General features: G+C 46.0%; 1 protein-coding gene across 1 annotated transcript in view; it reads right to left on the minus strand.

Moving 5' to 3' along the window:
- Window positions 1-9,378: 9,378 nt before the first annotated feature.
- GIT2 (GIT ArfGAP 2) overlaps window positions 9,379-27,216 on the minus strand; it is a 43,574-nt gene continuing 25,736 nt past the window's right edge. The window contains exons 16-21 of the mRNA XM_031948729.1: window positions 25,313-25,561; window positions 23,697-23,786; window positions 19,791-19,873; window positions 18,861-19,049; window positions 12,810-12,873; window positions 9,379-12,432 (exon numbers count right to left, since the gene is read on the minus strand). Of these exons, the coding sequence (XP_031804589.1) occupies window positions 12,220-12,432; window positions 12,810-12,873; window positions 18,861-19,049; window positions 19,791-19,873; window positions 23,697-23,786; window positions 25,313-25,561 (888 nt within the window). The 3' untranslated portion in view covers window positions 9,379-12,219. The remainder of the gene's footprint in view (window positions 12,433-12,809; window positions 12,874-18,860; window positions 19,050-19,790; window positions 19,874-23,696; window positions 23,787-25,312; window positions 25,562-27,216) is intronic.

Genomic DNA, 27,216 nt, shown 5'->3' on the forward strand with positions numbered 1-27,216 from the left:
CCACCCTGATGCAGGACTCTGCTGCTGCTTGCTCTGGCCAGACCTCCATTGTCCTGCACCCGTACCCTCCCACTCACATCCAGTCCATTCCCTCTGCTGCCCAAGTGATTTTTCTGAAGCATAGATCCGACTGTCATCTGTCCCCTTCCCATAATGAGCTCCACTGGGTCCTGAATCTCTCTAGCATCAGATATAAAAATCCCTGTTTGACCTTTAAATCCCCTTCCTACCTTTTTGGTCTTCTTACACTTGACTTCCCTCCATTAACTAACCCTTATGTATAAAATGCTGTCCCCTTATCATCTTCTTGCAGTTTCCCTAGCTGCCTTTCCCATCTCCTTCCCCCTCCCATCCAATCTGCTAATAATGCCTTCCTTTCTGAGTTCATCTTTTCTGTTTCTGTCTTATAGCTACCTGGTTGTTTACATATTGTTTCTTCCCTATTAGAATTCCCTGCTCCTTGAGAGCAGGGACCATGTTTTTGCCTTTCTTGGCATCTAGCTATGTGATTCTGGGCAAATCATTGAATCTCCTTCAACCCCAGTTCCACATCTGTAAAACAGTGATAAATAACAGCATCTACTTCTCAGAGTGCTTGTGGGAATAAAATGAGATAAAGTGTCAAATGCTTTGTGTGCTATATGCGAGCTTTAATTATTATTATTATTATTAGCATAGTGACTGGCAATAGGAGCACTTAAATGCTTCTCTTGCTTTCTTTTCTTCCTGGGTCTTTTAGCTACAAAACTACAAGGGGAAGCTCAGGCATCCAAATACTGTCCCTCAGTTTGAATCCTTCCCTCCCTCCCCCCAGTCCCCAGGCCTTTTCAGGTAAGGTTAAGTCACAGCTACATTTGGAAACAAATTCATTATTGAAGGTTTTCCCCACGGCCCAGCCTTCCCCCAGCCTCAGCGCCTGAGTCTCTTTCTGATGCCCCTATTGGATCAGGTTTAAGTTACAAATCCCCCTTTCCCAAAGGATTTCTCCTTAGCCAAATCTCCTGTTACCTGTTTCTCTTCTTCAGAACTATCTTCCCGTCATTCAGCAGGTGGCTTGTTCTCCTGCCCTCTCAGCTGCCATGGTGGGCCCCAGCCAAGCCATGTGGACATATAGCAAAGCCAGATCATGTATATTTAGCAAAGTACACTTTAGTCAGTCATCCAGGACCATTTAAATGGGTACAAAATCTTCCCCAGACAGGAGAAGCTGGCTTGGCCAGGAACCAAGAATAGTGGGACGGATTCTCCTTTAGGAATTGGAGAGCAAAACACTATCGAGTTCATGTGAGCCAAGCGATTTCCCTTCATTTTTAAATCTTTGTTACAAGGAATAGCTGAGAATAAGCATAGAGAGTTGTTATATAAAGCTAGAGATATGTGTCATATATATGTATATATGTAAAATGCGATATTATATGTATATATATATCATGATAGATGATATTGTATATGCACATGTTATTTATATATGTACATATATAATGTTCTACTCCCATAGTCCCCTGACAATTGCAGAGGAACGAGGGAGGAACTCTCCTCCAGATCAAAATGTGCTCCTTATACTTGCATGACCTTCATTTTCATTATTCCAAAGTTTCAGTTAAGATGTGTGTCATTTCAATTCTGATGGACCTGGCCATCCTCAGCAATGAGATCAACCAAATCGGTTCCAATGGAGCAGTAATGAACTGAACCAGCTACGCCCAGAGAAAGAACTCTGGGAGATGACTAAGAACCATTACATTGAATTCCCAATCCCTCTATTTTTGCCCGCCTGCATTTTGGATTTCCTTCACAGGCTAATTGTACAATATTTCAGAGTCCGACTCTTTTTGTACAGCAAAATAACGGTTTGGTCATGTATACTTATTGTGTATCTAATTTATATTTTAATATATTTAATATCTACTGGTCATCCTGCCATCTGGGGGAGAGAGTAGGGGAAGGAGGGGAAAAATTGGAACAAGAGGTTTGGCAATTGTCAATGCTGTAAAGTTACCCATACATATAACCTGTAAATAAAAGGCTATTAAAAAAAAAAAAGTGTCATTAGCATAAGCAGTGCATTATTTCCTGCTTCTGCTGACTTCATTGTGAATCAGTTCATACGAGTCTCCCCATGCTTCTCTTTATTTTTTATAGTCATCAATTCTTAGGGTACGTTCCAAAACATTTGCATATCATAATTCATTTAGCCACTTCCCAGTCAAAGGGAACCTTTTTTATTTCTAGTTCTTCCCTATTACAAAAATTTCTCTTTTTTTAATTATAGCTTTTTATTGACAAAGCATCTGCATGGGTAATTTTTCAACACTGACCCTTGCAAAACCTTCTGTTCCAAATTTTCCTTCCCTCCCCACCCCCTCCCCTAGATGGCAGGTAGTCACATACATCATAACAAAAATTACTGCTTCGAATATGGAACCTTTCTGTTTTTCATGTCTATGGGCTGTAAAATTTCTGGGTCAAAGGACATGAGACAGTCTAGTCATTTTATTTGCATAATTCCAGATTGCTTTCCAGTATGGAAAAAAACATAGTGTTTGTCTTTCTTTGTATCCTCAGCACTTAGCCCAGTCCCTGGCCCGGGGTAAGTGCTTGATAGAAATTTGTTGATTGATTCTATGACTGTCCATTTCTGTTACTCTTTCAATATTGATTATTCCCATTTTTTATCATCTTGGCCAATTTGCTGGGTATGAGGCAAAACCTCAAGGTTATTTATTATTATTATTAGTAGTAGTAGTAGTAGTAGTGATTTGGAGCTTTCTTTGATGTGCTTGTTAATAGTTTGTAAAGAAAACGGTTAACGTTTTGTAAAGTAGTTATATTAAAAATGATGATGACTGTGTAAAAATGATGACTATGTAAGAAAGAGCAGAGTTGTAACTAAGACTTATTTGTCTGGGACAAATACTCCTAAATACTCCTGGTCCAAACAGCATGGAAGGAACTCTCAAATCAACTTTTTAAGAAGAAATCCGTTTTGGAAGTGGGGAGAACCTCAGACCCTGTGTGGGTAGAGAGACTCTGGCCAATTCTCCCACTGGGAAAAGAGACTGTAGCATAGCTACAGCCTAGGACACAGCTGACCAGGGAGTGTAGGGTGGGGCTGGGCTGGGAAGGAAGCTCCTTCTCTGGTAGCTTCTTATTTTAACTTATTATTCATGCTACCCAGCCTCTTTAAGCCTTGTTCTTCCTGTTTGCAGAAGAAATATAAGTGCTGAGGGTGCCCTTTAAAATTTAGCATCCTAGGACATAGTTCTAGCCACCCTACCTTAGTTAGAGCTCTGACAAGCCTGCAGCAAGTGACAAATCCATGACCTTATAACTATATGCACATGAGAGAAGTTCTGACAGAGACAGAAAGATATCGATGTGCAGAGGAAGAGTCCTGAAACAGTGCTGAGTTTGGTCGTAATAACCTGTGGTTATCTCTTTGTATTCCTACTCAGTGCTATGAATTCTCTGACTTCCCGAACCTCCAGTCAAGGATCTGATCGCTGTAAATCCTACAGGGAACGCAGGTTAGAAGCTCATTTTAAATGTTCAAGCTACCTTCCACCACTAATCTATTAATTGCCTTCCCATTTCCTGATGCAACTTCCTCTGAACAAGGATTTGTTGACAGAATAACAATAGCTAGTTCAGAGGAAAGCGCAAAAAAAAAAAAAAAAAATGCTGGACTTTTGTTTTTTATTTTTTCGAAGGGTTTTTTTTGCGATGGAAAGAACCCTGGATTTTGAAGTTGGAGGAACTGGGTCTGAATCCTGGCTTTGCCATTTACCATCTGTGATCTTGGGCAAGTTGCTGTACCTCAGTTTTGTCATGTGTCAAATGAAGGAGTCAATAGTCATTATCATGGGAGACACGAAATGTGCAATTTAAGAGACATTTCTATCCACTTTCCAAGCACCTGAGTCTGATCAGCCACAGTTGGACACACCGTTCTCTGACACTAATGTAGGTGTCATTTTAGTTCTCTTTGAGTATGGACAAGAACCAACCTACTATGTGCCAGGCACTGTACTAAGTAATGAGGCTACAAAAGAGTCAACAAGTGTTAATACCCCCTCTGCGCCAGGCATTGAGGCTACAAAGGAGTCAACAAACGTTAATACCCACTATGCACCAGGCATTAAAGCTACAAAGGAGTCAAAAGGCATTAATACCCACTATGCACTAGGCATTGAAGCTACAATACCTACTATGCGCCGGGCACCATATTAAGCACTGGGTGTGTGTTTTGGGCTGACACTAATGCAGGTGTGAAGTACACAGCAGGTGTTCAATATATGCATGCAGCATGCTTGGTTTTGATTATTCAACTAAGTCTTACAGGAAGCCAGGGATTCTAAGAGATTAGGAATCCAAGGGGCACGGTAGGCATGGGGCACAGCCCATGCAAAGGCACACAGAAAGGAAATGGAATTTTATGGGCCGAGAATAGTCCAGGATGGTAGAGTCTAGTGCAAAAGGAAACAATATATTGGTGTATTAAAATGAGATAGGAGGGGTTGAAGCGAGGTGTTTCCACATGGTCCCAGTGCTCTGGAGGCAGCATCAGAGCTCGCCGGGTCAGAACCAGGCATTCAGGACATCGCTGGAGCAGGTGCAGAGCTGAGACAGGGTCCAGTCATCCGGACACAAGGCACCGAGACCGGAACCTGGGAGCTTAAACCCTGAAAATTCTTACAAAGAGTGACAAGATGTGGCAATTGGATAGAGTGAAGAGAGAAATCAGGGGTGGGGGAGATTCTGGGAAGATGGGGTTTTCTGTTGGGTAAATCCCAGGCTCTCCAGATTTCTCCACAAATGGAACAGATTGGTGCCTCAGGGCGAACACAGACTGGGGGAAACAATCAAGACTTGGGACAGAACAGGGGTCCCAAAGAAAGACCCCAAACTGGGGGATTAGCCAGTGTGAAGGGCAAATACCTTCCGCACACACAGCAAGGGAGGACCCCTGGAGCTCACTGGGCTTGTCTGAAGCCTCAGCAGGAACCCCAGAAACTTTCACCGCCCAGACACCATGCAGTTGGAGTTCTGAGTCCGGGAAGACTGGAGGATCCTTGACCCATCTCTGCTGCATCTGCAGCCCTGAGGGAGAAAGAGCCAACACCCCAGGAGTGCAGCAGGGGACAGGGAGGCTGCAGGCCATCGGCACCTGCAGGAACAGGGCTTTTGGTTTAGGGTTCCAGGTCAGAGAGGTGCAGTGAAGCTAGAGGCAACATTCTGTTCCAAGACTCATAAAAAAAAAAAAAAAAATGAACCTGCAAAGAACTCAACCAGAGAAACTTACTATGGGAACAGGGAAGCCTGGGTTCAGCTTCAAAGGAGGACCCTGAAATTAAAAAAGCTTCTTCTACCCCAAAGAATAATGTGATATGGCTCCCTGTCCAGAGAGAATTTATAGAAGAACTCAAAAAAGAATTTAAAAATCAAACGAGAAACATTAAGGAAAAAATAAAAACCATCTAAAAATAAGATCATATGAGATGAACCAAATTAGTTCCAATGGAGCAGTAACGAACTGAACCAGCTACACTCAGCGAAAGAACTCCGGGAAACGACTAAAAACCATTACATTGGATTCCCAATCCCTATATTTTTGCCCACCTGCATTTTTTATTTCCTTCACAAGCTAATTGTACAATATTTCAGAGTCTGATTCTATTTGTACAGCAAAATAACGGTTTGGTCATGTATACTTACTGTGTATCTAATTTATATTTTAATATATTTAACCTCTACTGGTCATCCTGCCATCTGGGGGATGGAGTGGGGGGAAGGAGGGGAAAAATTGGAACAAGAGATTTGGCAATTGTCAAGTTGCAAAGTTATCCATACATATAACCTGTAAATAAAAGGCTATTAAAATAAATTTTTTAAAAAAATTTTCTATTTAATTGGTTAAAATAAAAATAAAAAATAAGATCATGAAAAAAGTTAACCAACTAGAAAAGGAGATAGTCTTAAAGATGAAAATAATTCTGGAAATTAGGCAAGGGGAAGCCAATGAAGGTATGAGACCAAGAAATAACAAAACAATATAAAGAAAGAAAAAATAGAACAGAATATGAAAGATTTTATGAGAAAAACAACAGATCTGGAGAACAGATTAAGAGAAAATATAAGAATAATTCGACATCCCTTTGTGGAAAACACATAGGAATATTATTGCCATATTTCAAAACCCCTAGATCAAAGAGAAAATCTTGAAGAAACAAGAAAAAAAACCAATTCAAATAAGCTAGAGCTACAATTAGAACTGCACAGGACTTATCAGCCGCCGCCAAAAAATAGATAAATAAAAAATAAACGGCAGGTCCTGGAATCATATACACCAGCAATCAAAAGAACTAGGCCTGTGGTCAAAACTATGTCCAGCAAAATTATCCATAATACTGAATGAAAAAAAAAAAATAGACTAATAAGTTTGCAGGTTTTCAGAACTTTCTTTCAACTAAAACTGAACTCAATAGTAAATTTAACGTGGAAGAGCCAATATCAAAGATCAATTTCAAGGAACTTCACATGGTCAAATTCTTCATTTTACAGGGAAATGTGTACTATTTAAGACAGACATTAGCGACTGTGTGGCTCAGAGCAGCTAGGTGGCACAGTGGATAGAGCATCAGCCCTGAAGTCAGGAGGAGGAGAGTTCAAATCTGCCCTGAGACACTTGGGCTGTGTGACCCTGGGCAAGTCACTTAACCCCAATTGCCTCAGAAGAAAAAAAAAAAGATTGGGGCAGAGTTTAAGGTAAAGATAGTAATTATACGAATAAGGTGAAGAGGAAATACAGAGGTACTAGAGGGAGGAGGTGGGCTCATAGTTCTCTCACATCAAGAATGGGTTAAATAGGCAACATTAAATATATATACCATGGGTAGAGGGGGAAGCAAAGGGTAAGGGAAGAAGACAAGGGAGGGATCTATAGGTGGGGAAATTAAAGCAAATTGTCAGCAGGGATAGAAAAGACGTGTGTAGGGGATGTCTAGTTGGTGTAGGGAATAGATCACCAGCCCTGAAGCCAGGAGGACCCGAGTTCAAATCTGGCCTCAGATACTTAACACTTCCTGGCTGTGTTACCCTGGGCAAGTCACTTAACCCCAAGTGCCTCAGCAAAAGACATGTGTGTACGTATCTATATATGTATACATAAATATATCGATGCAACTGCAGCCTGCTTCAGGGAGGTGGGAGTGAAAAACAAAGAGGGGAAAAAAAGCACACAGCAGAGAACAAAAGAACAACCTACCAGGAAGGAAAGAAAAGATGAACATTCATGAATATAATTTCTTCTACTCATATTTCTTGAAATGGTAATATCTTGTTATGTATTTTGAATTCTCCTTGATGTTCTGCTGGGCACACGACAATGTTCTGTTCTGTCTGTATTATTATTTTAAAAAACACAATAAATAAGAAAAAAAAAACTTAAGAATGATTAAGAGCCGACACCAGGATTTTGTCCACCTAGATGGCCAGAAGAATAATGGCCCCATAGACTACTAGTAATGGTAAAGTTTGGAAGAATTGGCAGGATAAGTTCCATTCTGGACATGTGGAGTTTGTGTCCTTGGAATATCCAGTTGGAATTATCCAATAAGAAGTTGGCAGTGGGTGAGTAACTCAGGAGAGACTAAAGCTGGGTCAGTAGATCTGGGAATCATGACTAGTTTCTAAGCTAGAAGGAACCTTGGAGATTATAATTTCACAAATGGGGATTGCCTCAGGTCTCACTCAGGGACCATCTAATTCAGATCCACTGAGCCTCCTCCACTCCAGCTCCTTTCCCTGAATTCATAAGGTTGACTTGACTTGTCCCTTTCATCTTCACCTCCAGCTCTTCTGGTTCCATCTCCACTGCCTCCACCTACCTCATGGCACTTGCCCGTAGCTTCTACCTTCCTATTCCTATTCTTTCCTTAAAACCTGACTCGGCCGCTACCTCCCCTGTGTCGCACAACTCTATCGCGTGTATTATGTAACTTGTGTTCCATTCGCAGAACATAATCTCGCTGCAGTCGGGCCCTCTGCTTCTGTATTTCTTATCTCCAGCCCTCAGGAAGCAGTCTGCAGAGGAGAAAAGCTCTTTATTTTCGTCCCAGCTGGGCTGATTTCCTCATAGCTTTCTCTCTTTCCAGCATCTGCCAAAGCCAGATTACCTGATCTTTCTTTCCCACTCGCCCATCTTTCCTGGCTCTCTTAAGGATCCGCTTTCACTAAACTGTGGGGTGTTCAGGTAACCCCTGATCTTAGAATGCAGTTGGTCCTCAGAGAACAGGGGAAGCATCCAAGACTAACCGACTTTCCCTACCTGTTATGGGCCAGAACTCTGAAACAAGGACTCTTACAAGGTGCTAGCTCACTGGAATTGATGAGACAATGGTTATCCTCTAGTTCAGTATGACTGAATTAATCTTACAACAAATAAAGGTTTCCTAGTGATATAATGATTGGTTTATACTTAGAATAGAGCATATAAGCCCAGGGACTCGGAGCTATTTACTCCATCTCACAGCCTCCTGGTGTCTGGCCTGGCCTCCTGCACTTCCCTCACTGAAACCAAGGCCGGTCTGAAAGGCTCTCCAGAAAGCTGGCCTGGCCCCAGGCAAGGAAACTAGATTGTGAAGGAGAAAATAAAGGACTTGGACTTTAACACCTGGCTATTCTTGTAGTGATTACTTGGACTTAAAGGAAGGCTGTCCCAAAAACCTTTAGAAAACCAACGAACATTACATTTTGGCGCCCAATGTGGGGCTCGAACCCACAACCCTGAGATTAAGAGTCTCATGCTCTACCGATACACCTACCACTAATCAATATTCTTGCTGGCCTCCCACACGCAGGATGGCAGAGAACCAAAGGGATCCTTAAGAGGTGATCCAGTCCCAGCTCCTCATCTTACAGGCAAAATAAAAGAGCTGGGACTGGAACCTGACCCCAGCCCAGTTTGAAGGGCTCTTGGGGATTATTTCAGGAGAAAGACACTGAAGTCCACAGAAGGAAAATGCCATTTACCATTGCACCTTGTACAAAGTGGGCAGCTCATAAACATCAGCGGTCATATTTGAAGTGACTTGCCCAAGATCACACTGCTGGTATTGGTCAAGCCAAGTCTTAAGTCAAGACTCCCAAGTTTCCTGTCCAGTTCCTTCCATTCCACCACGATCACCAAAGGGATACTGGCCAGATTCATTATCCTACAGGCGTGACAGACACACAAATGGATGGCTGGGTGGATGGTGGATGGACAGAGGAATGGGGGGAGCACTTTGAGCCTCTCTAACTTAGGACCAAACTGGGAATGATCAGATTTCTATGGAAAAGGCAGGTCCTTGCTTCGAAAGAACATTGTCACCAGCCACAAACATTTGTAAAGCCTGTTTATTGCATAACTAGCAGGCACGTAACGCAAAACAATTTTACAACACTTAGAAGGTTGTACAATAATTACAATAATAGAATGTACAACAAAAGCAAAATCATAAGTACAGAATGATGAGTGACACCGATAAATACATTTTTCGAAAAAAAGGCATTTTTTGTTTTTCCTATGCAGCATTTTTGAAAAGAAAAGGATTTCACTTCACCCAGGACAAGGAAAGAAACATGAGATGAACTTGCTGGAAGCTCACTGATGCACCCACAGAAAGAATAAAGGGTTTCCTCCAAGTTCCTGCAATTGAAGTCCTATCAGCGATCGTACCCCAGATCCTGAGCTGGGCCTCTGAGGGCCCCATCATCCCCCTTTTGGCAGGTATGAACGATTTGCACTCCACTGGCAGGAGGGGATCTTCAGCTAAGGGGCCTCAAGGGAAAAAAAGGCCTCAGTGACATCTGCTCCTAAAGTGCCCCCATTCCTAAAGTGCACTCTGTCTGCTCAGCTTCTCGGGAGGGGAGCAGTGCAGGCTTTCAGAAGATATCACCAGGAGGGCTCCTCGCTGCCCTCAGACCCTAACCCATGTGCAAAAGGGCCAAACGGCCTCCTGGACGATGTGCCCTTGGCCCCGGGTCAGGAGGCCTCTGCAATGGGGTGTGGGAGACTGGACTGCAGGCAATCGTTCCCACCCCTGCAAGTTGCGCTCGTCATGGAGCTCTCCGTGCTTTTGGCACTGCCTGGGCAGAGGGAAAGCGCTCACGCTGCGCATCCTGCCTCTCAATGCTTTTGCTTCTTCTGTTGTCGCAAGGCATTGCAGTATCTTGGGCTACTACTACTGACTTGCAGCGTGACTACTTCATGCTCATCAGGGTGTGAAAACAGCTTCCAGGTCCTAGAGACACTCTGACTTCTATTGATCGATTCGTCAATGGCACCAATTCAGAACCGTCATCTGTGCTTCCATAGGACTGGCATGGCGAGGACGGGGGCTAACCCAGACCGGAGGAGCCACTATTTACAAAGGAGGGTAAGAGGACACCGGGCACAGAGAGGTCCCAAGCAGGAAAAAAGACCGGGTGACCCCCTGCCCCCAGCTGCCCCCAGCTAAGGCAGGGACAGGGACAGCTCCACGTGAGCATCCAACAAGATTATGGCACTTGGTGGCAATGCAAACAAGGGGACGAGAGTGACCAGCAGGGAGTCCTTCCCCCAACACACACCCAGACATACAGATGCAGATGCACATAGAGAGGCAAAGACAGACACACACGGACATACACACAGAGATAGACAGACAGACATACGCAGAGACAGAGATAGACACACAGATACATAGAGAGACACAAACAGGACACACAGATACAGAGAAACACAGACATGCGCAGAGACTAAGACATAGACACATAGACACACACACACACACACACACACACACGCGCGCATGCGCGCGCGCACACCCTTTATCTTTAAGAACAAATCTGGGGGAAACCTAACCTGCGATGCACTGGAAATGCTACCACAGAGCTGCTCCCATGACAGTTATGATCAAAGCTACTAACACATTTCTGCATCAAACACTTTGTGAAAAGAGAACCCCATTTAGCACGCGGACAAGCTTAGACAAATCTGGAGCAGCAGACCATGCTACGACGATGGTTCCAATGGGTCCATCTGCAAAATGGCAAGCAGGCTAACACAGACGTCACTCTTAAAAAGAGAGCGTCCCAATGCTCTCCTAACAAACAGCAATGACAACCTATTTTTTGGGGGGGGTCTGGAGCAGACTGGGGTCCGCAGGCATGGCCACTCAATGACCCGGACCCCACAGGCCCTGCGTTACCTGCCCCACACCCATACAGACCTTGACAATCTGGGTGAAGGAACCCTCTTTCTCTGAATAAAGTCCTAGCCCAGAATGTCACAGCTTTAGGACATTTGGCAGTTGAGGAACACATTCGGCTGAGGAGATTTTAACAAGTGATGGCTACTTGTCAGGAACACAGAGAGCGCTGCGGCAGGGAGACGGGGGCTGTTCTGGACTTCTGACCTCAGTCAACAGCAGCCATGTCCGAGGGGCTCTGTAGAACCAGTCTGGGCTTACTTAACCCATGTCCTTCTCTGCAGTCAGTTCTCATAAAAAAAAACTTGTCTGTAATCCTAGGGCGAAAGGCCTTAACTGAACATCCACCCTCTGGCTGGAGATCCTGGTCCAACAGAACCGAATAGTTGGGAAGGGTCTTGGTGCCTTGTTGGCAAGGAGGCATCAGTGACAGGAAGAGCTGGGAGAGAAGGACCAGCCTGGAGATGAGCGACGGGCCCCCCTGCTTGCTCCCGAGGCAGGCGACCAGCGAGGGGACAGACCCTTTTCCTGCCTGGGCTCGGATACCCCAAATTTCCCAGGAAGTACAGGAACCTGGTGAAACTCTACTAATTGCACAGCGCTTATACACGGGACAGAGACTGTACAGGTTGAATCCAATTGTCTTGAGGACATTTTTCCTAAAGCTCTTTTCACATAACCAGAGACGACAGGAAGTTGCTGGAGATGACAAACGTCGAGATTTTTTTTGCATGTAATGGACAAATCAACCCAAGAGTTGCTTATGACATACTAGAATCAGTAACAAAACTGGCAAAACAGGCACAAAATAAGGCAAGTGGGTTAAATTAATAGTGGAAAGTTTGTTAGAAAACATGCAAAAATAATACTGAGTTTTATTTTAAAAAGTTTACTCTGCCACTAAATTTTTTTTTTGTAAAAATCTGTAAAGTTCCATGTCTAAATGTGAAATCGGATCTTACAAAGACTAGAAAACAGAAGAGGCGCCTCAGTGGTTGTTCTCTTTGGTGGTGATGGTCACCAGCTGCTTAGCGGCCTTGGCGATGTCGTACGCGCACTGAATGACCTGCTGCGTGACCAGCTGGATGTCTGCGGCACAACTGGACTCCCCCGGCAGCGTTTTCTTGCACTCTGACTGGAGTCGGTAGGCACTGGATGTCAGGAGACGCAGCGAAGTCCTCACCATATCAGATTTGGGTTTCTAAACAGGAAAACCACAGAGAAAATTCATTAACACGTGAGAGACTAACTGTGAAAAGCTGGCTGATCGACACACTATCGAGTGGAATATTCTCTCAGCCAACAGTTTCCTGAACCGAAGCTCCCTCACTGACCCAGCTGCCAAGAGGCAGAAGATGCTTTCTCAGGGATTTCCAAATTGGATTAAGTCCAGATGGATCTTTGAGAATATCAAAGACCTTTCATTTTACAGCAGGGGAGCCTGAGGCCCACCAAGCACGTGAGTTCTAAGGTCACAAGGTAACCATGGGAGAAGAGCCCCCAGGCCGCTGACTCCAGCCCCCGGCTCTGTAGATCTCTGGGCGAACACCCCAGAAGGACCCCAGACTCATGACTTACTTTGGGGAAGAGGGCTGCCATCTCAGTCACAGCCACATGTATCCTCTCCGAGCATGGAATATAGCTGCAAGAGGAAGCCACAGGTTACTCAGGATTTGTCTCAGAGGGTGGCCCCCAGTGGACAAGCCCACAGGCCTCCCAAAGCACCCTGGCTCTGCTCCTGCCTGGGAGGCAGCAATTGCTGTGAAGTCCCTGCAGGGCAAAGGATGATTAGGGCCCCGGAGGGGATGGAATGGGGTGAGGTGCCAGCCCCAGGACTGTCCAGTGGGCTGCTTACTCCGCCCAGGCCTAGTTTCCTTGGGCAAAGGTCCCAGAAGTCACAGGGTCACAGCAAGATGAAGAACAGTAACCCAAGAACCACTGATGGCCAAACGGTATTTTCTGAAAGGCGACTGAACCTTCGCAGCCCTCTGTGAATATAAATGAAATGTGTCCAAGACACAAATGCAGGCTGGCTTTTATTACAAACAAACCAATGGCCTCCGGCACCTGAGCAGTGGATGGGGATCAAGGGACCCCTCAGGACAGTATGCCAGCTCCATCAGACCCCGGAGGCCTGGACCAAGGGACTGGTGTGTGTAGAGGCCCAAGGGCCATAAGGAAGCCCCCAGCTCCTTCCACAGAGCATGTTCCTCCATCAAGTTCAGGATGAGGCACAAAACTGTGTATTTTCTCACACAACTCCAGCTCTGGAGAAAATCTGCTTAGTGAAGAAACACTCAACTGGAGGGGATTCTGGAGCACTTCTCAGCCCGAAGGCCATGCTGACCTCGGTAGGAGTTGCTGCTGCTGGGGAGGGGGACCGAGGCTGGCTTGGGAGCAGGAAGTGCCGATCTCCGGGGATCAGTCCCCTTCCTCCAGGCCTCCAGGCTTATTCTCTCACAATAAGTCAGAGGATGAAGGACTTCTGGGGGAGAAGCCTCGAAAGCCAGCCTGGAGCCTGAGGGCCACAGAGGGCACAGGCCTTGTCTGGGATGGGATTTGAATCTAATCTGGATCCTGGAGCTCCCTGCCCAGTGTCCTCAGCACCATGGGATGTCCCCTGGTGCCCCCATGATGTGGCCTGTCCAGGGCAGAGCTGGACTCGGGCTGCTGAACATGGGGCCCCAGCACTCACGGGGCCACCCCTCTGGGGCCATGGTAGCCAGGACCCTGTCAGTGTGTTCACTCTCACTGCCATGTGGCTGCTGGTCTCCCCAGGGCCACAGAATCCACCAGAATGCGCCAGATTTCCTGCTGGATTGTTCTGCAAGGCTAGTCCCTTATCTCAGGAAGGGGTGTGGAGCAGAATGAGAAAGGTGGGTGGTACAAATCTGCTTCCTTTTGCCACCAGGATTCAAGAGAAAATCCTCAGGCTTTTCCACCCCTTCAGATCTTGGACCCTCCTCCTTTCTAGTCTTCTGGTCCTTCCCTTCCTGCTCCATGTGCACTGGCCTCTAGACCATCCACCTTCAGACTCTGGGCTTGGCTGGGGGCCCTTCGTACCTGGATCACCCGTCTTCTCTCTCCACCCCCCTTCTCTCTCCATGCCTCTCTCCATCCCCTTTCTCTGAGAACCTTTTATTTTTTAAAAAAAATATAAAGCTTTTTATTTTCAAAGCACATGCACAGATAGTTTTCATTCACCCAAGCAAAACCTTGTGTTCCAGATTTTTTTCTCCCTCCTTTCTCCCCACCCCTAGACAGCAAATAATCCAATGTATATTAAACATGTGCAATTCTTCTATACATATTTTCACAGCAATTCTAATTTTTAAGGAATGATTTTCTTCAATTAGCTTTTTTCATTTGGCTAATTCTACAGAGCTGTTTTATTGAGTGGATTTCTCCCCTCCCACTCCCCAATTTGGCCAATTGTATCTCTTAAGGAATTGTTTTCTTCAGTTTTTGTCCTTTTTTCAAGCTTTTGATTTTCTCTTGCATACCCTCTCATTTCTTTTTCCCACACAGAGCCTGGACAACATCTTTCAAGAAATCATCAAGGAAAACTCCCCTAAAATCCTAAAACCTGAGGGTAAAATAATCACTGAGAAAATCCATTGTTCACCTCCTTGAAAGAGACCCCAAAAATGAAAACTCCAAGAAACAGTGTAGTCAAATTTCAGAATTATCAGGTCAAAGAGAAAATCCTGCAAGCAGCCAGAAAAAAAACAATTCAAGGAGCCACAGTTAGGATTACACAGGACTTAACATCTTCCACATTAAAGGATCGAAAGCCTGGAACATGGTTTTCCAAAAGGCAGAGGTGCTTGCATTACAACCAAGAATCAAGACTGAGCATAATCTTTCAGGGGAAAAGATGGATAGTCAGTGAAATAGGGGACTTTCAATTATTTCTGATAAAAAGAGTAGAAGTGAACAGAAAATTCAATCATCAAATAGAAGACTTAAGAGAAGCATAGAAAGGTAAACAGGAAAGGGGGAAAAAATGTTGTTTATAGGTTAAACAGCAAACCCAAGAACTATATGAACACAATTACAAAACACTTCTCACATAAAGTCAGATCTAAACAGCTGGAAAAATATCAGTCACTCATGGGTAGGCCAAGCTAATATAATAACAATAATTCTGCCTACATTGACTAATATAATAAAAACAATAATTCTGCCTACATTGATCTACTTGTTCAATGCCATACCAATCAAACTGCCAAGAAATTATTTTGTAGAACTAGAAAAAAAAAATTCATCTGGAAAAACAAAAGATCAAGAATATCAAGGGAACTGATGAAAAAAATTACAAAGGACGGTGGCTTGGCAGTAACCAAATCCAAATCTATATTATACAGCAAGAGTCATCAAAATCATTTGATACTGCTAAGAAAGAGAGTCAAGGATTATAAGGTCTGGGCTAGCTCCCTGGAGGGTCTCAGGATCAGTCAGAGTCCGGATCAATCAATCCTTTGTCTTTAGGGGGAGAAGTGAAGGTGGCAGGCAAAAGCTGTCACACGGCTTGCCAAAGATGTATCCTAGATTCTGGAGTCTGGAGTCTCTAGCCTCTCTCCTTTTCCTCCTCCAGCCAAGTGACCCTGATCTCTTTCCCTCAGCCCTCCAATCCTTGCCTACCTCACCACCACACATTCAGCAAGCATCAATGGTGAGGAGAGCCATCACATCACTATATCATCTAAGCATATGTTTATAGAGCCATATGTTTATAGAGTATATGTATATTCTCACATTGAATAGATTATTAACTTTAAGTGCTTTGCTGTCTGATTCAAGTTCACCTTTTCAGAGTTTCAGCCCTTTACAAAGGATCAGTGGAATAATACAATAATTAAGGCTTATAGTAATAATCTAGTATTTGATAAACCTTCAAACTCTTGCCTTTGGGATAAAAACTCATCATTTGACAAAATTAGCTGGGAAAACTGGAAAATACCATGTCAGAAAAGTTAGATAGCTTATATCCTTCCCCAGAAGATGATACTTATAACTCTTAGGAACTATATCTTTGTTAGGGAAATTAGGACTATATATAAACAGAGGGTGTGGATATAAGTTGACTCTGACGTTATGATATAAAAAATAAATTAAGAGGTGGAAAAAGAATTGTAGTGGGAGAAGAAGGGGGGAGGCAAAATGGAGTAAATCACATTACATGAAAAGGTATAAAAGACCTATAGAAGAAATAGAAGACAACAGAAGTAAGAAGGGAGGAGGCTGAGCACTGGATTTGGTTTGAAGAAGAATAATATACACACTCATTTGGGTACGGAAATTCAGCTTACCCTATAAGGAAATAGGAGGAAAAAAGGGAAAAAAGAGTAAAGGGCTAGAAAAAAGGGAGGGAGGACTGAAGGAATGAGTGATCAGAAGAAAAACACTGGTGTGGAGGGACAGGATGAAAAGAGAGAAAAAGTATAAACAAGGGAGAAATAGGATATATAGGGAAATACATAGTTGTGAATGTGAATGGGATGAACTCTCCCATAAAACAGAAGCAGATAGCAGAGTGGATTAAAAAAACTATAATCCTACAATATGTTGTTTACAAGAAGCACCCCTGAAGCAGAGAAATACACACAGAGAAAAAGATAAAACACAAGAGCAGAATATATTATGCTTTAACGGAAGTAAAAAAAAAAAAAAAAAAAAAAAAAAAAAAAGCAAGGGAAGCAATCCTGATCTGAGACTAAGAAAAAGCAAAAATAGAGCTAATTAAAAAAGATAAAAAGGAAAAATACATCTTGCTAAAAGGTATCACAGACAAGTAATAATATATATGAATCAAGTGGTATAGTATTCAAATTCTTAGGGGAGAAGTTAACCGAGTTACAAAAATAGCAAAACTACAATAGGCAAAACTATAATAGTGGGACTCCTTATTCTCCCTTTCTCAGAATGAGATAACTCTAATCCCAAAATAAACAAGAAGTTAAGGAAGTAAAAAGAAGTTTAGAAAAGTTAGATATGATACTAAGAGAAAACTGAATGGAGATAGGAAGGAATATACCTTTTTCACAGCAGTACATGGCACCTACACAAAAACTGAGCATGTATTAAGGCATAAAAATCTCACAATCAAATGCAGAAAGGCAGAAATATTAAACACATTCTTTTCAGATCATGATGCCACAAAAATTACACATAGTAAAGGAACAAAAGACTAAAAACTAATTGGAAACTAAACAATATAATGCTAAAGGAGTGGGTCAGATAAGAAAGCACTAAGGGAGGAAACAAGGAGTGAAGGGCATGCACTGAATGAACACTACAAGCAGGGAGGGCCAGTGACTCCTAGGCCATCCAGCCTCCGGCCCAGCCCCTCTGGAGAGCCTGGCTGAGCCAAGCAGGAAGACCTACATCTGGAGTCCCAGGCCCTGCCATTGAGTGCCTGAGTGAGCTAAGGGAAGAGCTTTAGCCCTTAGAGCCTTCTGCATCATCTGTACAAATTTATGCACCTGAATGTGAATTAAATAAATGCCTCCTGTGCTCAGTGAAGGGAACTGGGCATCAAGAGACTCCAAGACAAGCTGGGCCCTGGACCTCAAGGAGCTGGTTCTTTAAAGATTCACTATCCTGGAACTTCCCCTTGATTTCATCAAAGTTCACTTGTTTCTCTGCTTCAGTTTTCCTGTCCATGTAACTTTCCCCTGAGCCAAAGATGGAGGACAGACACGCTGACCCAAAGAAAAAGGCAACTACTAACTTTCCCTTGTAAGGATTACATGAAATAATATCTGTGAAGTGCTTTGTGAAACCTTAAAGCAGTCATGTAAATGTGAGTTATTTTTCTTATTTGAGAATTCTACTTTTCAGCACCTTTGACAAGACTGACTCCAGGAGAAACCAAAACAGATGTGAGAAAAAGCAAATAACGTCCTGGAACCAACAAAGGACCCCATGATTTAGAACCACAGGGAAGGTTTGTCTAAGAACTTCCTCTCTGAACACAGGGAGAAAAAGTAATCGGGGCAATGACCAGATCATCTTTCACTTAGGAGGAACTTGTTTTTGGCAAGAAAAGCGTCATTGGTGTCAACACAACTTTATACCTGTAGCAGGGCACTCCAGCATGGCAGCAGCAGGAAGAAGTTTGGGTAAAGGAAGGCTTTCTTCACGTTAAAAGCATTTGTCCCCGGACCTGCCCAAAGGAGCCCCCCACCCACAAGTGACTAACGCTAGCCCCCTTACACGCTAGAGCCATGAGCAGCACTCTACAAATGTCATCTCTCATCATCACAAAAATCCCCGGAGGGAGCACTCTTTTTATCCCCATTTTACAGATGACGACACTTGTCCAGGGCCCCACAAACAGAAAGGGTGGAGGGGCTGGGTTTAAACTCAGAAGTTATGTCATCCTAGTCTCTGAGAATCCCCCTCAGTCACTGACCCCATCCCCATCCAGGGCCGTGCGGGAGGGAAGCTTGCCGGCTCTGAGATTGAGGTGTGGCCCTGGGAGCTCCTCGGACCCCAACAAACCAGTCTCTGATGCCCCTTTCCCACACGACTCCCTCAGACAGCCGGGCACAGCCAGGCCAGGGTCCGATTTCAGTGTACCGACGGTGGTGAAGAAGCCCTCCGAGTCCCAGTGTTGCCTCTTACCTGTCGTGCTTGTTCTCTTGGGCTGCGCGCAGGAGCTCCTGGATGTTCTTGGTGATCTGCTCAGTTTTCCGAATGACGTCTTCGGTGCTGGGAAGGATGGGACTTGACCCACTGTGGAGCTCTCCCACCTCGGGGATGGCTCCGTCCCCTGGCCAGATGGCACTCCGCTGCCTCGCCTTTCTGCTCAACCTGGGAAAGTGAGGGTGAAACGCCAGAGGCTGATGAGGGAGGAGCGAGCAAAGGGGGCACGGCACTCTCTGGCCTCTTCCTTCATTGCACAGAGCCTTTGGGGTCTACCTTGGGGCTGGACATTGCTACGTCCTGGGGCCAGAGGACTCGGGTCGGAGTCTGGCTCTGCAGCCCCAACCAACCAGCAGCCTCCCTGACCTCTGAGGCCTGCTCCAGCTCACAAGTCCCACAGAACAGGTAGAATGACAACAGTGACAGGAGGGGGAGTGTCATTCCTGGTATCTCCCCCAGAACAAAAAAGCCCCATGGCCACAGATAAAGAGCTAGAATAGAAGCGACATGTTCACCTAGAGGCACAAAAGCCCTGTGGAAATTCAGGCAGAAATGCGGCTGTAAGGGGGCAGGAGGTGATAAGAGTCAGGGGGACCCGAGTCCAAATCCGGCCTCAGACACTTTCTAGCTGAGTGACCTGAGCCAGTCACATAACCCCAACTGCTCACCAAAAATAAGGAAATACTGATGGAAGAGACAGACAGGAGAGACAGAGGGCGGAGGGAGGAAGGAAGGGAGGGAGGAGGGGAGACAGATAGGCTTCCCTGGCTCTAGCCAGAGACAGGGTCCCCTGGGCCCCCCAGACTTCAGAATTCCATCTTGCTGCCTTGGGATCAGGCCGACAAGGGCTGCCTAAGCCAGGAGGCTGCGAGCCAGGGCCCCTGCCCGGCCTCCAGGGGCCCCACGTACCCTGTGTCGTCCAGCTCTGAGTCTGGCGTGGTGTTGTCATAGTCGCTTTCTGGCACGCTGTTCTGCTTCTCTAACTTAGAAGCCTAGAACCAACAGAAGAGGATCCGTTACCCACAGCCGTGCCGGCCTCCCTCGGCTATCTGAGGACGCAGCTCGCCTTCCTATGGGACTGGAGCCAAAATAACCCCTGACCTCCAAGGATCTGGGTCCTCTCACCCCCGGGGGAGAAGCTGAGGTGGCTCCCTGAGGTGGCAGGAAGGCCCACAAAGCCCCTTATAAATGGGGGACTGACTCTAGGACCAATGGCCAACAATGCAGGTCCTAATTTGGATGTCTGTGGAAGGAGGTGGAACAGATCTCGGGGCGCATCTCAAAGGCCCGCTTGCTTTACTGGCCGAGTTAACAGGTCCACAGAGGCTTGTCCAAGATGGAACAGCTAATGTGTAGCTCCAACTTGGGCCTTCTGGAGGCCAGCTCCTTAAAATGAGGTTCATGGCCCCTATAGGGTTTTGTAATAAAGTGGGGATCACAGAAAGATTTTTCAGGAAGTACTTGATTGGTAATCCTATTTTGTATCTCTATATTTCTGGGGTCACATAAAAGGGGTCTTGAGCAGAAAAAGTCCAAGTCTTGCTCTCAAGGCCCCTGGCTTTAGCAGCAGGAGCGTGGGCCTGAGGTCAGGAGAAGCTACAATCTTTGGGAGCCTCAGTTTCCTCCACTCTTCCTCACACTCATTTCCCTCCCCCTGCCCCTGAGGGCTTTACAGCTCCTAACCACCTGCCATATGAATGGGAGTTTCTGTTAGCACTATGCCCTCTGAACTGGTGACCAATTCTGGGGTAAAACCAAAAGGCTTCTCCTTGTTTTAAGCTAAGAGCTCTCCTCTGGAGTTGCTTTTGGAGCCATAGAACAGAACCAATGATTCTATAGCTGCGCTTTCAATACACCCTCCAGGGCCAATTTCTGGGGCGCTTGCACAAAGGTCCTTCAGACAAGTCCACAAGCAGAGCTCCCAGAGGGTTCTGGTTATCAGAGATGCCTGCTTCAGAAAGGACTACATGTGGATAGACAAATTCTGCCACGTTAATTCTGAAGAGAGGAAATGTCTTAGTTACACCTTGTCTAGAGGCTTGCAGTTATTTAGACTAGAAATCAACATCCAGTGTTATCCTGGGAATCCAAATTTGAAATTAGGCAAAGGTGCCCAAGTTTTTATTAGAAAACCAAGGGTTCAGTCACCATCACTGAGTAAGTAGTGAGCACCTTTAAATCTATAGGAGAGAAGAAAAATCGAGTCTGTCACCATCTAATAGGGAGAATAATTTATAATTTTTTTGGGGGGGGAGGGGCTGAGGCAATTGGGGTTAAGTGACTTGCCCAGGGTCACACACAGCTAGATAGTATTAAGTGTCTGAGGCCAGATTTGAATTCGGGTCCTCCTGACTTCAGGGTTGGTGCTCTATCCACTGTGCCAACTAGCTGCCCCCATAATTATAATTTAAAGAAAATACTCAATGGAAATAGCAACATCAGCCCCTTCATCCTGCAGTTGGCCAGATGGGTTGCTAATTACCATGGGAGTGATAAACTGATCGGCCCATCCAACTTCCCATGGACCTCTTTTCTGGTCTCCTCTAAGCTGACTGCTGCTGCCCAGAAGTGCCCCAAGCTGCAGGCAACCCCCCCCCCCCCCCCCCCCCCCCCCCCCCCCCCCCCGCCCGGCCACCAGCACCCCACCAACCCAAGCCTCACACCTAAATCGATTCAAATCTGACTCAAAAATGATTCCTTCAGAGGAAGTGGCTACTTAGAAAAATACCCAGTTCCGAACAATCTAGAACAACTGTCAAAAGAAATCTGTGGACATTTGCCCTCAGCTAGAACTATCATGCTGACCTTGGAGCCTCAAACTTCCGGAGCAGAAGTCTTGCTTTTGGGATGACTAAGTGAATGGCTCCGTCCATTAGAAATTTAGTTGTAAGACCAAATGGTAAGCTATACCAAGATCAGTGCAACACAGAAGCACAACCTAATGTCTTTCCCTTAACAAAACTGAAATTTTTTTTTTTTTAAAGGTGATAACTCTTTTGACAACCTTTCCAAAGTTTTAATGGCCTACTCCATTTGGATACTTTGGATACTCCAAACCATAAATGGAATGCAAACAAAAAGGATTTAAATTCTATTCCCAGGTTTGCTCCAGTGAAGTATTTCTATCCAAATGACACTGGAAAAGAGGGTTAAATTGAAAATATTATATAATCAGTTCCATCTCCTTCCTCTCTATGAATTTAACAAATAACCAAATAAATGATTATACAATGGGCTAAAAAGTGGGGGTACCCTCCACACAGATACATTACCGTTCCAGGATATGATTCAGCCCACTTTCTGAAGAGGCCGTCCCTGAGGAACCCAGATTCTGAATGCCCAATTCCTTTTTCTCCCTCCCAATGTGCAAACGAGTATTCAAATTATTCAGTATTTGATTGTAACAATTATAAGCATGCAGAGCCAAGATCTATTGGTTAAAAGTGCTGTTTTTCCAAAGCTGTTAATAGAAAAGTTACCTGGTAGCTGGTGCTGGTTCACTTTAGGAGCTAGAATTCCCATTTTCTCTGAACTCAGAATCCATCAGACTTTAAACCCATTAGGACACTCAGAGTACTCAGGGCTATCTGGGTACTTTTATGGCCTAACTTTTCATCTTGGGAACTAGCAGAGGCTCTGCCTGGGCCAACAGCTTTTCTCCCTAGACTGGGTACTCCCTCCTTACTCCATCTTGAGCAGCAGGTCTTCGGGAGCTGCTGGGCCTAAAAGCATGTGTGCCCTGTGGCCAACCTGGCAATGAGCACCTGACGTCAGGCAGGGGAAGCCCTCCGAGGGGCTCATTACTACTGAAACTACACTCCTAGACTAGGGCTCAGGGAGCTCAGAAGCAGAGATGCTTACAAGATGGCACCGGCTCAAACTCGATTTTTCCTCACAGGTCCCCCAAAATGATTAAACCAGTAACAAAGCAGCTCTCATCTTTTCTGGTGTCATGACATTTCACCCACTGTCATCATGGATGTGTGAAGACCACCCAAGGGAAGATGGGCCTCTGTTTCTAGATTTTTTGAGAGCTGCCAAATGAAGGCCAGGAGATGGCCTGTGTACAGCTCTGGGGCCCTGCGAGGCCCCTTTGGGGGGCTATTTCTGAGGGGCTTACCGCCTGAGCCTTGGGCACAGGACAGGCTCGCATCGGGGACCATTCTCTGCTCTTGGCATGTGCGACCACCCTGAGAGAGTCACTGTGCCGAACATTCCTCCCTGGTTGACTGGTCACCTCAAGGAGCTCTTGTCTGGAATCCTCAAGACTGATCTTAACAAGCTGGAGCCCTAGCAGAGGTAGACTCAATCCGGTGACCCCAGTGAGTGACCCCAGACTTGCTGATAGTCCTAAGCCATCAGCTGGCCCCTCACCCTACTGGTGAATACAGAAAGCCCGGCTCCCTGTCCCCCAACGGGGGAGACACCAGCTCCACTCAATGATCATCCAGAATCAGCTTATTTTCTACCACTTTGTCATCCCAAGAGTGAAAATGGGCCCTGCTAAGAAGAGATAATTAACCAGCAGCCAGCTAATTTCCTCCCGATTATTCTGAAAAGACAGAGATGCTGCAGAATCAACGAGTGAGGACGATTGCTGCACCGTGTTAAGGACCAAGTGGAAGTCAGCCATGTGAAGTTAGAGAAGGAGGCGGGTCTCGGTGTCGGCAGGTGCGCTGTGAGTAAGAAGGGTGGGCTGTTACATGCGGGGGGTGGGTGGTTAGCAGGGGGGAGGGGGAACCACAGCACCAAGTTCCCCGGCCACGGCCAGTGCAGTATCCGCCAGAGAACAGACCAAGTCAGAAGGTACTTAACCCTTCGGGCGCTTTCATCCCTTGACCAGGAAAGTGTGGAGGGGAAGGAAGGCAGAGATGAAGAGGAGGTCACAAACGCACTCCTCCCGATCTAAAAGGGGAAAGAGAAACAACACACAAACAAATGCGGGATAAACATTACCCATCAACACAGACCTGCTGAGCTCCGGCAGAGGGTGGCTGTGTGGAGGAAGAAGAATGCCCAAATGGTCTGGGACATGACACCAGATCTGACCTTGGGCAACACACAAATGGAGACTAAGACAGTCCAAAGATGCAAATCCAAGGTAAATCCCAGAGTAAAATGCCAGCTTTTATCAAAACAAGCCACAGAGGACTGTTTCAGGTAGGGGGAAAATGTGGAATGAATGTATTTTGAGATTCAGTAATTCCAAATGTGAACAAGGAGAAGCCCATTTCAGTCACTACAACAAGACATTAAAAATGAGAAATTACAGGAAGAAAAAAAATGCAAAATACATTAAATATTCTCTCTTTTCCCCAGAATTTGGGTTGGTCTCTTGTTGATCTCCAAATTCCAAAGTTCACATGTAAAAATCAAGCTTATTAATTAATTAATAAAATCTCCTTTCAAAGGCCTTTTCCTCTCCCTGACTGTCATCAACAGCTGGACTGAAATAAAGTTGATCTAAATTCATAATCACACGATTTTATCCCATGAAATTAAATTCATAAAATTAGATACAAACTCAACAAATTAAAAAAAAAAAAAAAAAAAAAAAAAACTGGCCAGAGTTTAAATTCCTAGTGACAGACACATCTTATGTGCCCCCAACAAACCCTGGGGATGTGTGATGCCCTTGGCAGCTTTGACTTTTTCTAGCCTATGGCATCTATCATGACAGGCCCCACAACAATAGAAGCCACTTCCTATGATTGTTTCTGAGATTTGCTCATCTCCAAGTCTCCAAAGATCCTAGGATCCTGGATCAGGAATCAGAAGGGACCACAGAGATCAGCAACATTCTTAATGGGAGGCTATGAAATATCATGGCACCAATTCTTGGCCCCTGATCCAGGATTGTGAACACGGTGCCAGAGGACCGCAGGGTCACCTTTAAAACATGGGCAGACTGGCTCTCTGTCTCACGGTGTAAATGATGACAAAATATATGTTCTCCAAAACCAAAAGGGAGCCTGGAAGTCAGCCAGCCCACAAGGAGCAAGACCAGCCAGTGTGACCGGATGCTGCCCCTGCCACGGCCCCTCAAACCGGGGCCAGCCGACCTTTTCTGGAAGGGACCCCTGCCTGGGCAGGGCCGTGGGCCCCACTGGGTCGGGCTCCAATCCTCAGCTGCTGGAGGATTACTTACCCGTCTGTTTCCACATATCTGTCCATGCCCTGGCTATCTCAACCGACACAGCTAAAAAAGGGCCCCAGAAAGACCTGGGCATGAGCAAGAGCCCCCCCGTTAGCGCACGTTAAGAGATCCTCCAGAAGCCTTGATTCTCAACTTTCTCCTCCAGCAGACCCAGCCATCGACTGGCCAAGCGCCAGAGCTCGAGTGGGCAAAGCAGCACGAAGGGGGCTAGAACAGCGGCTGGGACACGGGGCGGGGGCGCCTGCGCCCAGGCGGGCCCATGGCATCTACTTACGTGTGGGGGGAAAGGCTGCAGTCTGGCCACGCTCTCTTCTGGGTAGGCGACGTCCCCCAGGGGGAGGTAGGGTTTCTGACCGGATCCGGTCTCGTACATGGACATGGGTCTACTGCCCCGGGCAGATGGACGCCGCTTTAAGGAGGAAGGGCTGGAGGGGTCTGGGTACTCAGAGCCAGGCGGCCCCTGACAGAGGTGGGTGGTGGCCTGCCTCCTGAGGGTCGAGTTCTCGCTCTGGAGGGTCAGAAGCTGAAAGAGAGGGGAGCAGTGGGACTCTGTTTGTCCGCAGCAAGCAGAAAGGCAAACACAGAACAGACAAGGACGAGTGACTGCGGGGAGCCAGGGGCAAAGGCAGCCTCTGCAGGGGCTCCCTTCAGCCCCAGGGCTGGGTGTGGTCATCGGCTCTGGGCCTGCTGAGGGGAGGTGGCCGGGAGCTGGGGCCTGGCCTCTGGGGGTCTGCCGGGCCCCAGAGCGGGCACATGGACCCTGCATGCATTTATCCACACCACCAGAAGGTCACCACAACAACCTGAATTTGTTTTTCTAACAAGCCCTTATTAATTTGCCAGTGCCAAAATTAGAGCACAGATGCTGGGGAAGCAGCAGAAGGAAAATGGAGATGCTTCGCAAAGCAAGAACGTGAAGTTTAGTCATAGAAATGAACATCAGCAGGTTTCCCAAAAGCCAACAAGGAACACTATGTGAAAAGGCTTTTATTCCATAATGTTTTTGATCATTCCCACGCCTTGGCCCTTTTCTCGGAATCAATTGACCCAAGTAAGCACAGTCTTGATGGCAAGAAGAAAATGGCCAAAAGCCTCCCTGATGGGGGTGAGGCTGCTCCCCCAGGGACGGAGGGCCTCCGAGTCTGGACCAAGCCTGCCAGGGGCCGTTGCAGCTTTGGTCCTTCCCTGGGCCCAGCCCTGTCCACAATCGGGGAACCCGAGCTGCTCTCGGGCACGGCTGCTGCCTGCTTTCTGGGCAGGGCAGCCCACGGCTGGGGTTCTGGAGAATCTGGGCCGCGCCTTCAGCAGCAAGGAGCTGCCCCATTCCTTAAGCCTAGCTGACATTTAACACAAAGAACCAGTTTCAGCCTGCACAATTTCAGGCCTTAATCTCCCCGAACATCTTTATAAGCCGAGTGGGGTGTAATTTCAGACTTCTGATCCTAGACAGCAACTGTAGAATCTGACCAGATTTCCCAGCACTGCCAAGGGTTACATTCACAAGCAAACAGACTTGCGTCAGAAGGCCACTATTTTTTTCTTACTCAAACTCAATCAATTTGGGGCATGAGTTCACTTTTCATTTGGGGAGTACAATTCTCTTCTTTAATTAACATCTTTCCCAAGTGACTGCAAAGTGTGAAAGATCAGACACAAATCCCGCTAGTGTGAGTGAAATGTGAAAATAGGAAGGCAGCCTAGAAATTCAAAGGACTTCACCTAGAAGAGAAATAAGACCAAAAAACCCCCAACCCTCTACTAAAAAAGCAAAATTAAAACTTCTGTGATATAACCAATTGTTTAAACTAAACCTTTCTTGTAGCAATTTGTTTAAGATGCTACCAAGAGCTGACCTTCATGTTCTTTAACCCTCCCACTCCCTGCCCTCCCAAGCAATCCTTGAAGGTACAGACAGATGGCGTGCAGAAGGTGCAGACATAATGCACAGAAAGCTGCTGGGAGGAGGGCCCGATCTGGGTGCGGGCTCTGAGCACACAGGGCTGCACGGGGAGGACGTGTCGAGCCACCAGCTTGGGTCGCCCTTGACAGCAAAAAGATGCTGGTTTTCTTAATGACAGAGGGTGAAATTCTCTCCAACATGGGCATGTCCCCGGCTCTGAACTCTTGAGGAAACGGACCATCTCTGAAGATGATTGCTATGGCTCAAAGAGGAGCAGT

Source organism: Sarcophilus harrisii, chromosome 1, assembly GCF_902635505.1.
Source record: "Sarcophilus harrisii chromosome 1, mSarHar1.11, whole genome shotgun sequence".
Lineage (NCBI taxonomy): Eukaryota > Metazoa > Chordata > Mammalia > Dasyuromorphia > Dasyuridae > Sarcophilus > Sarcophilus harrisii.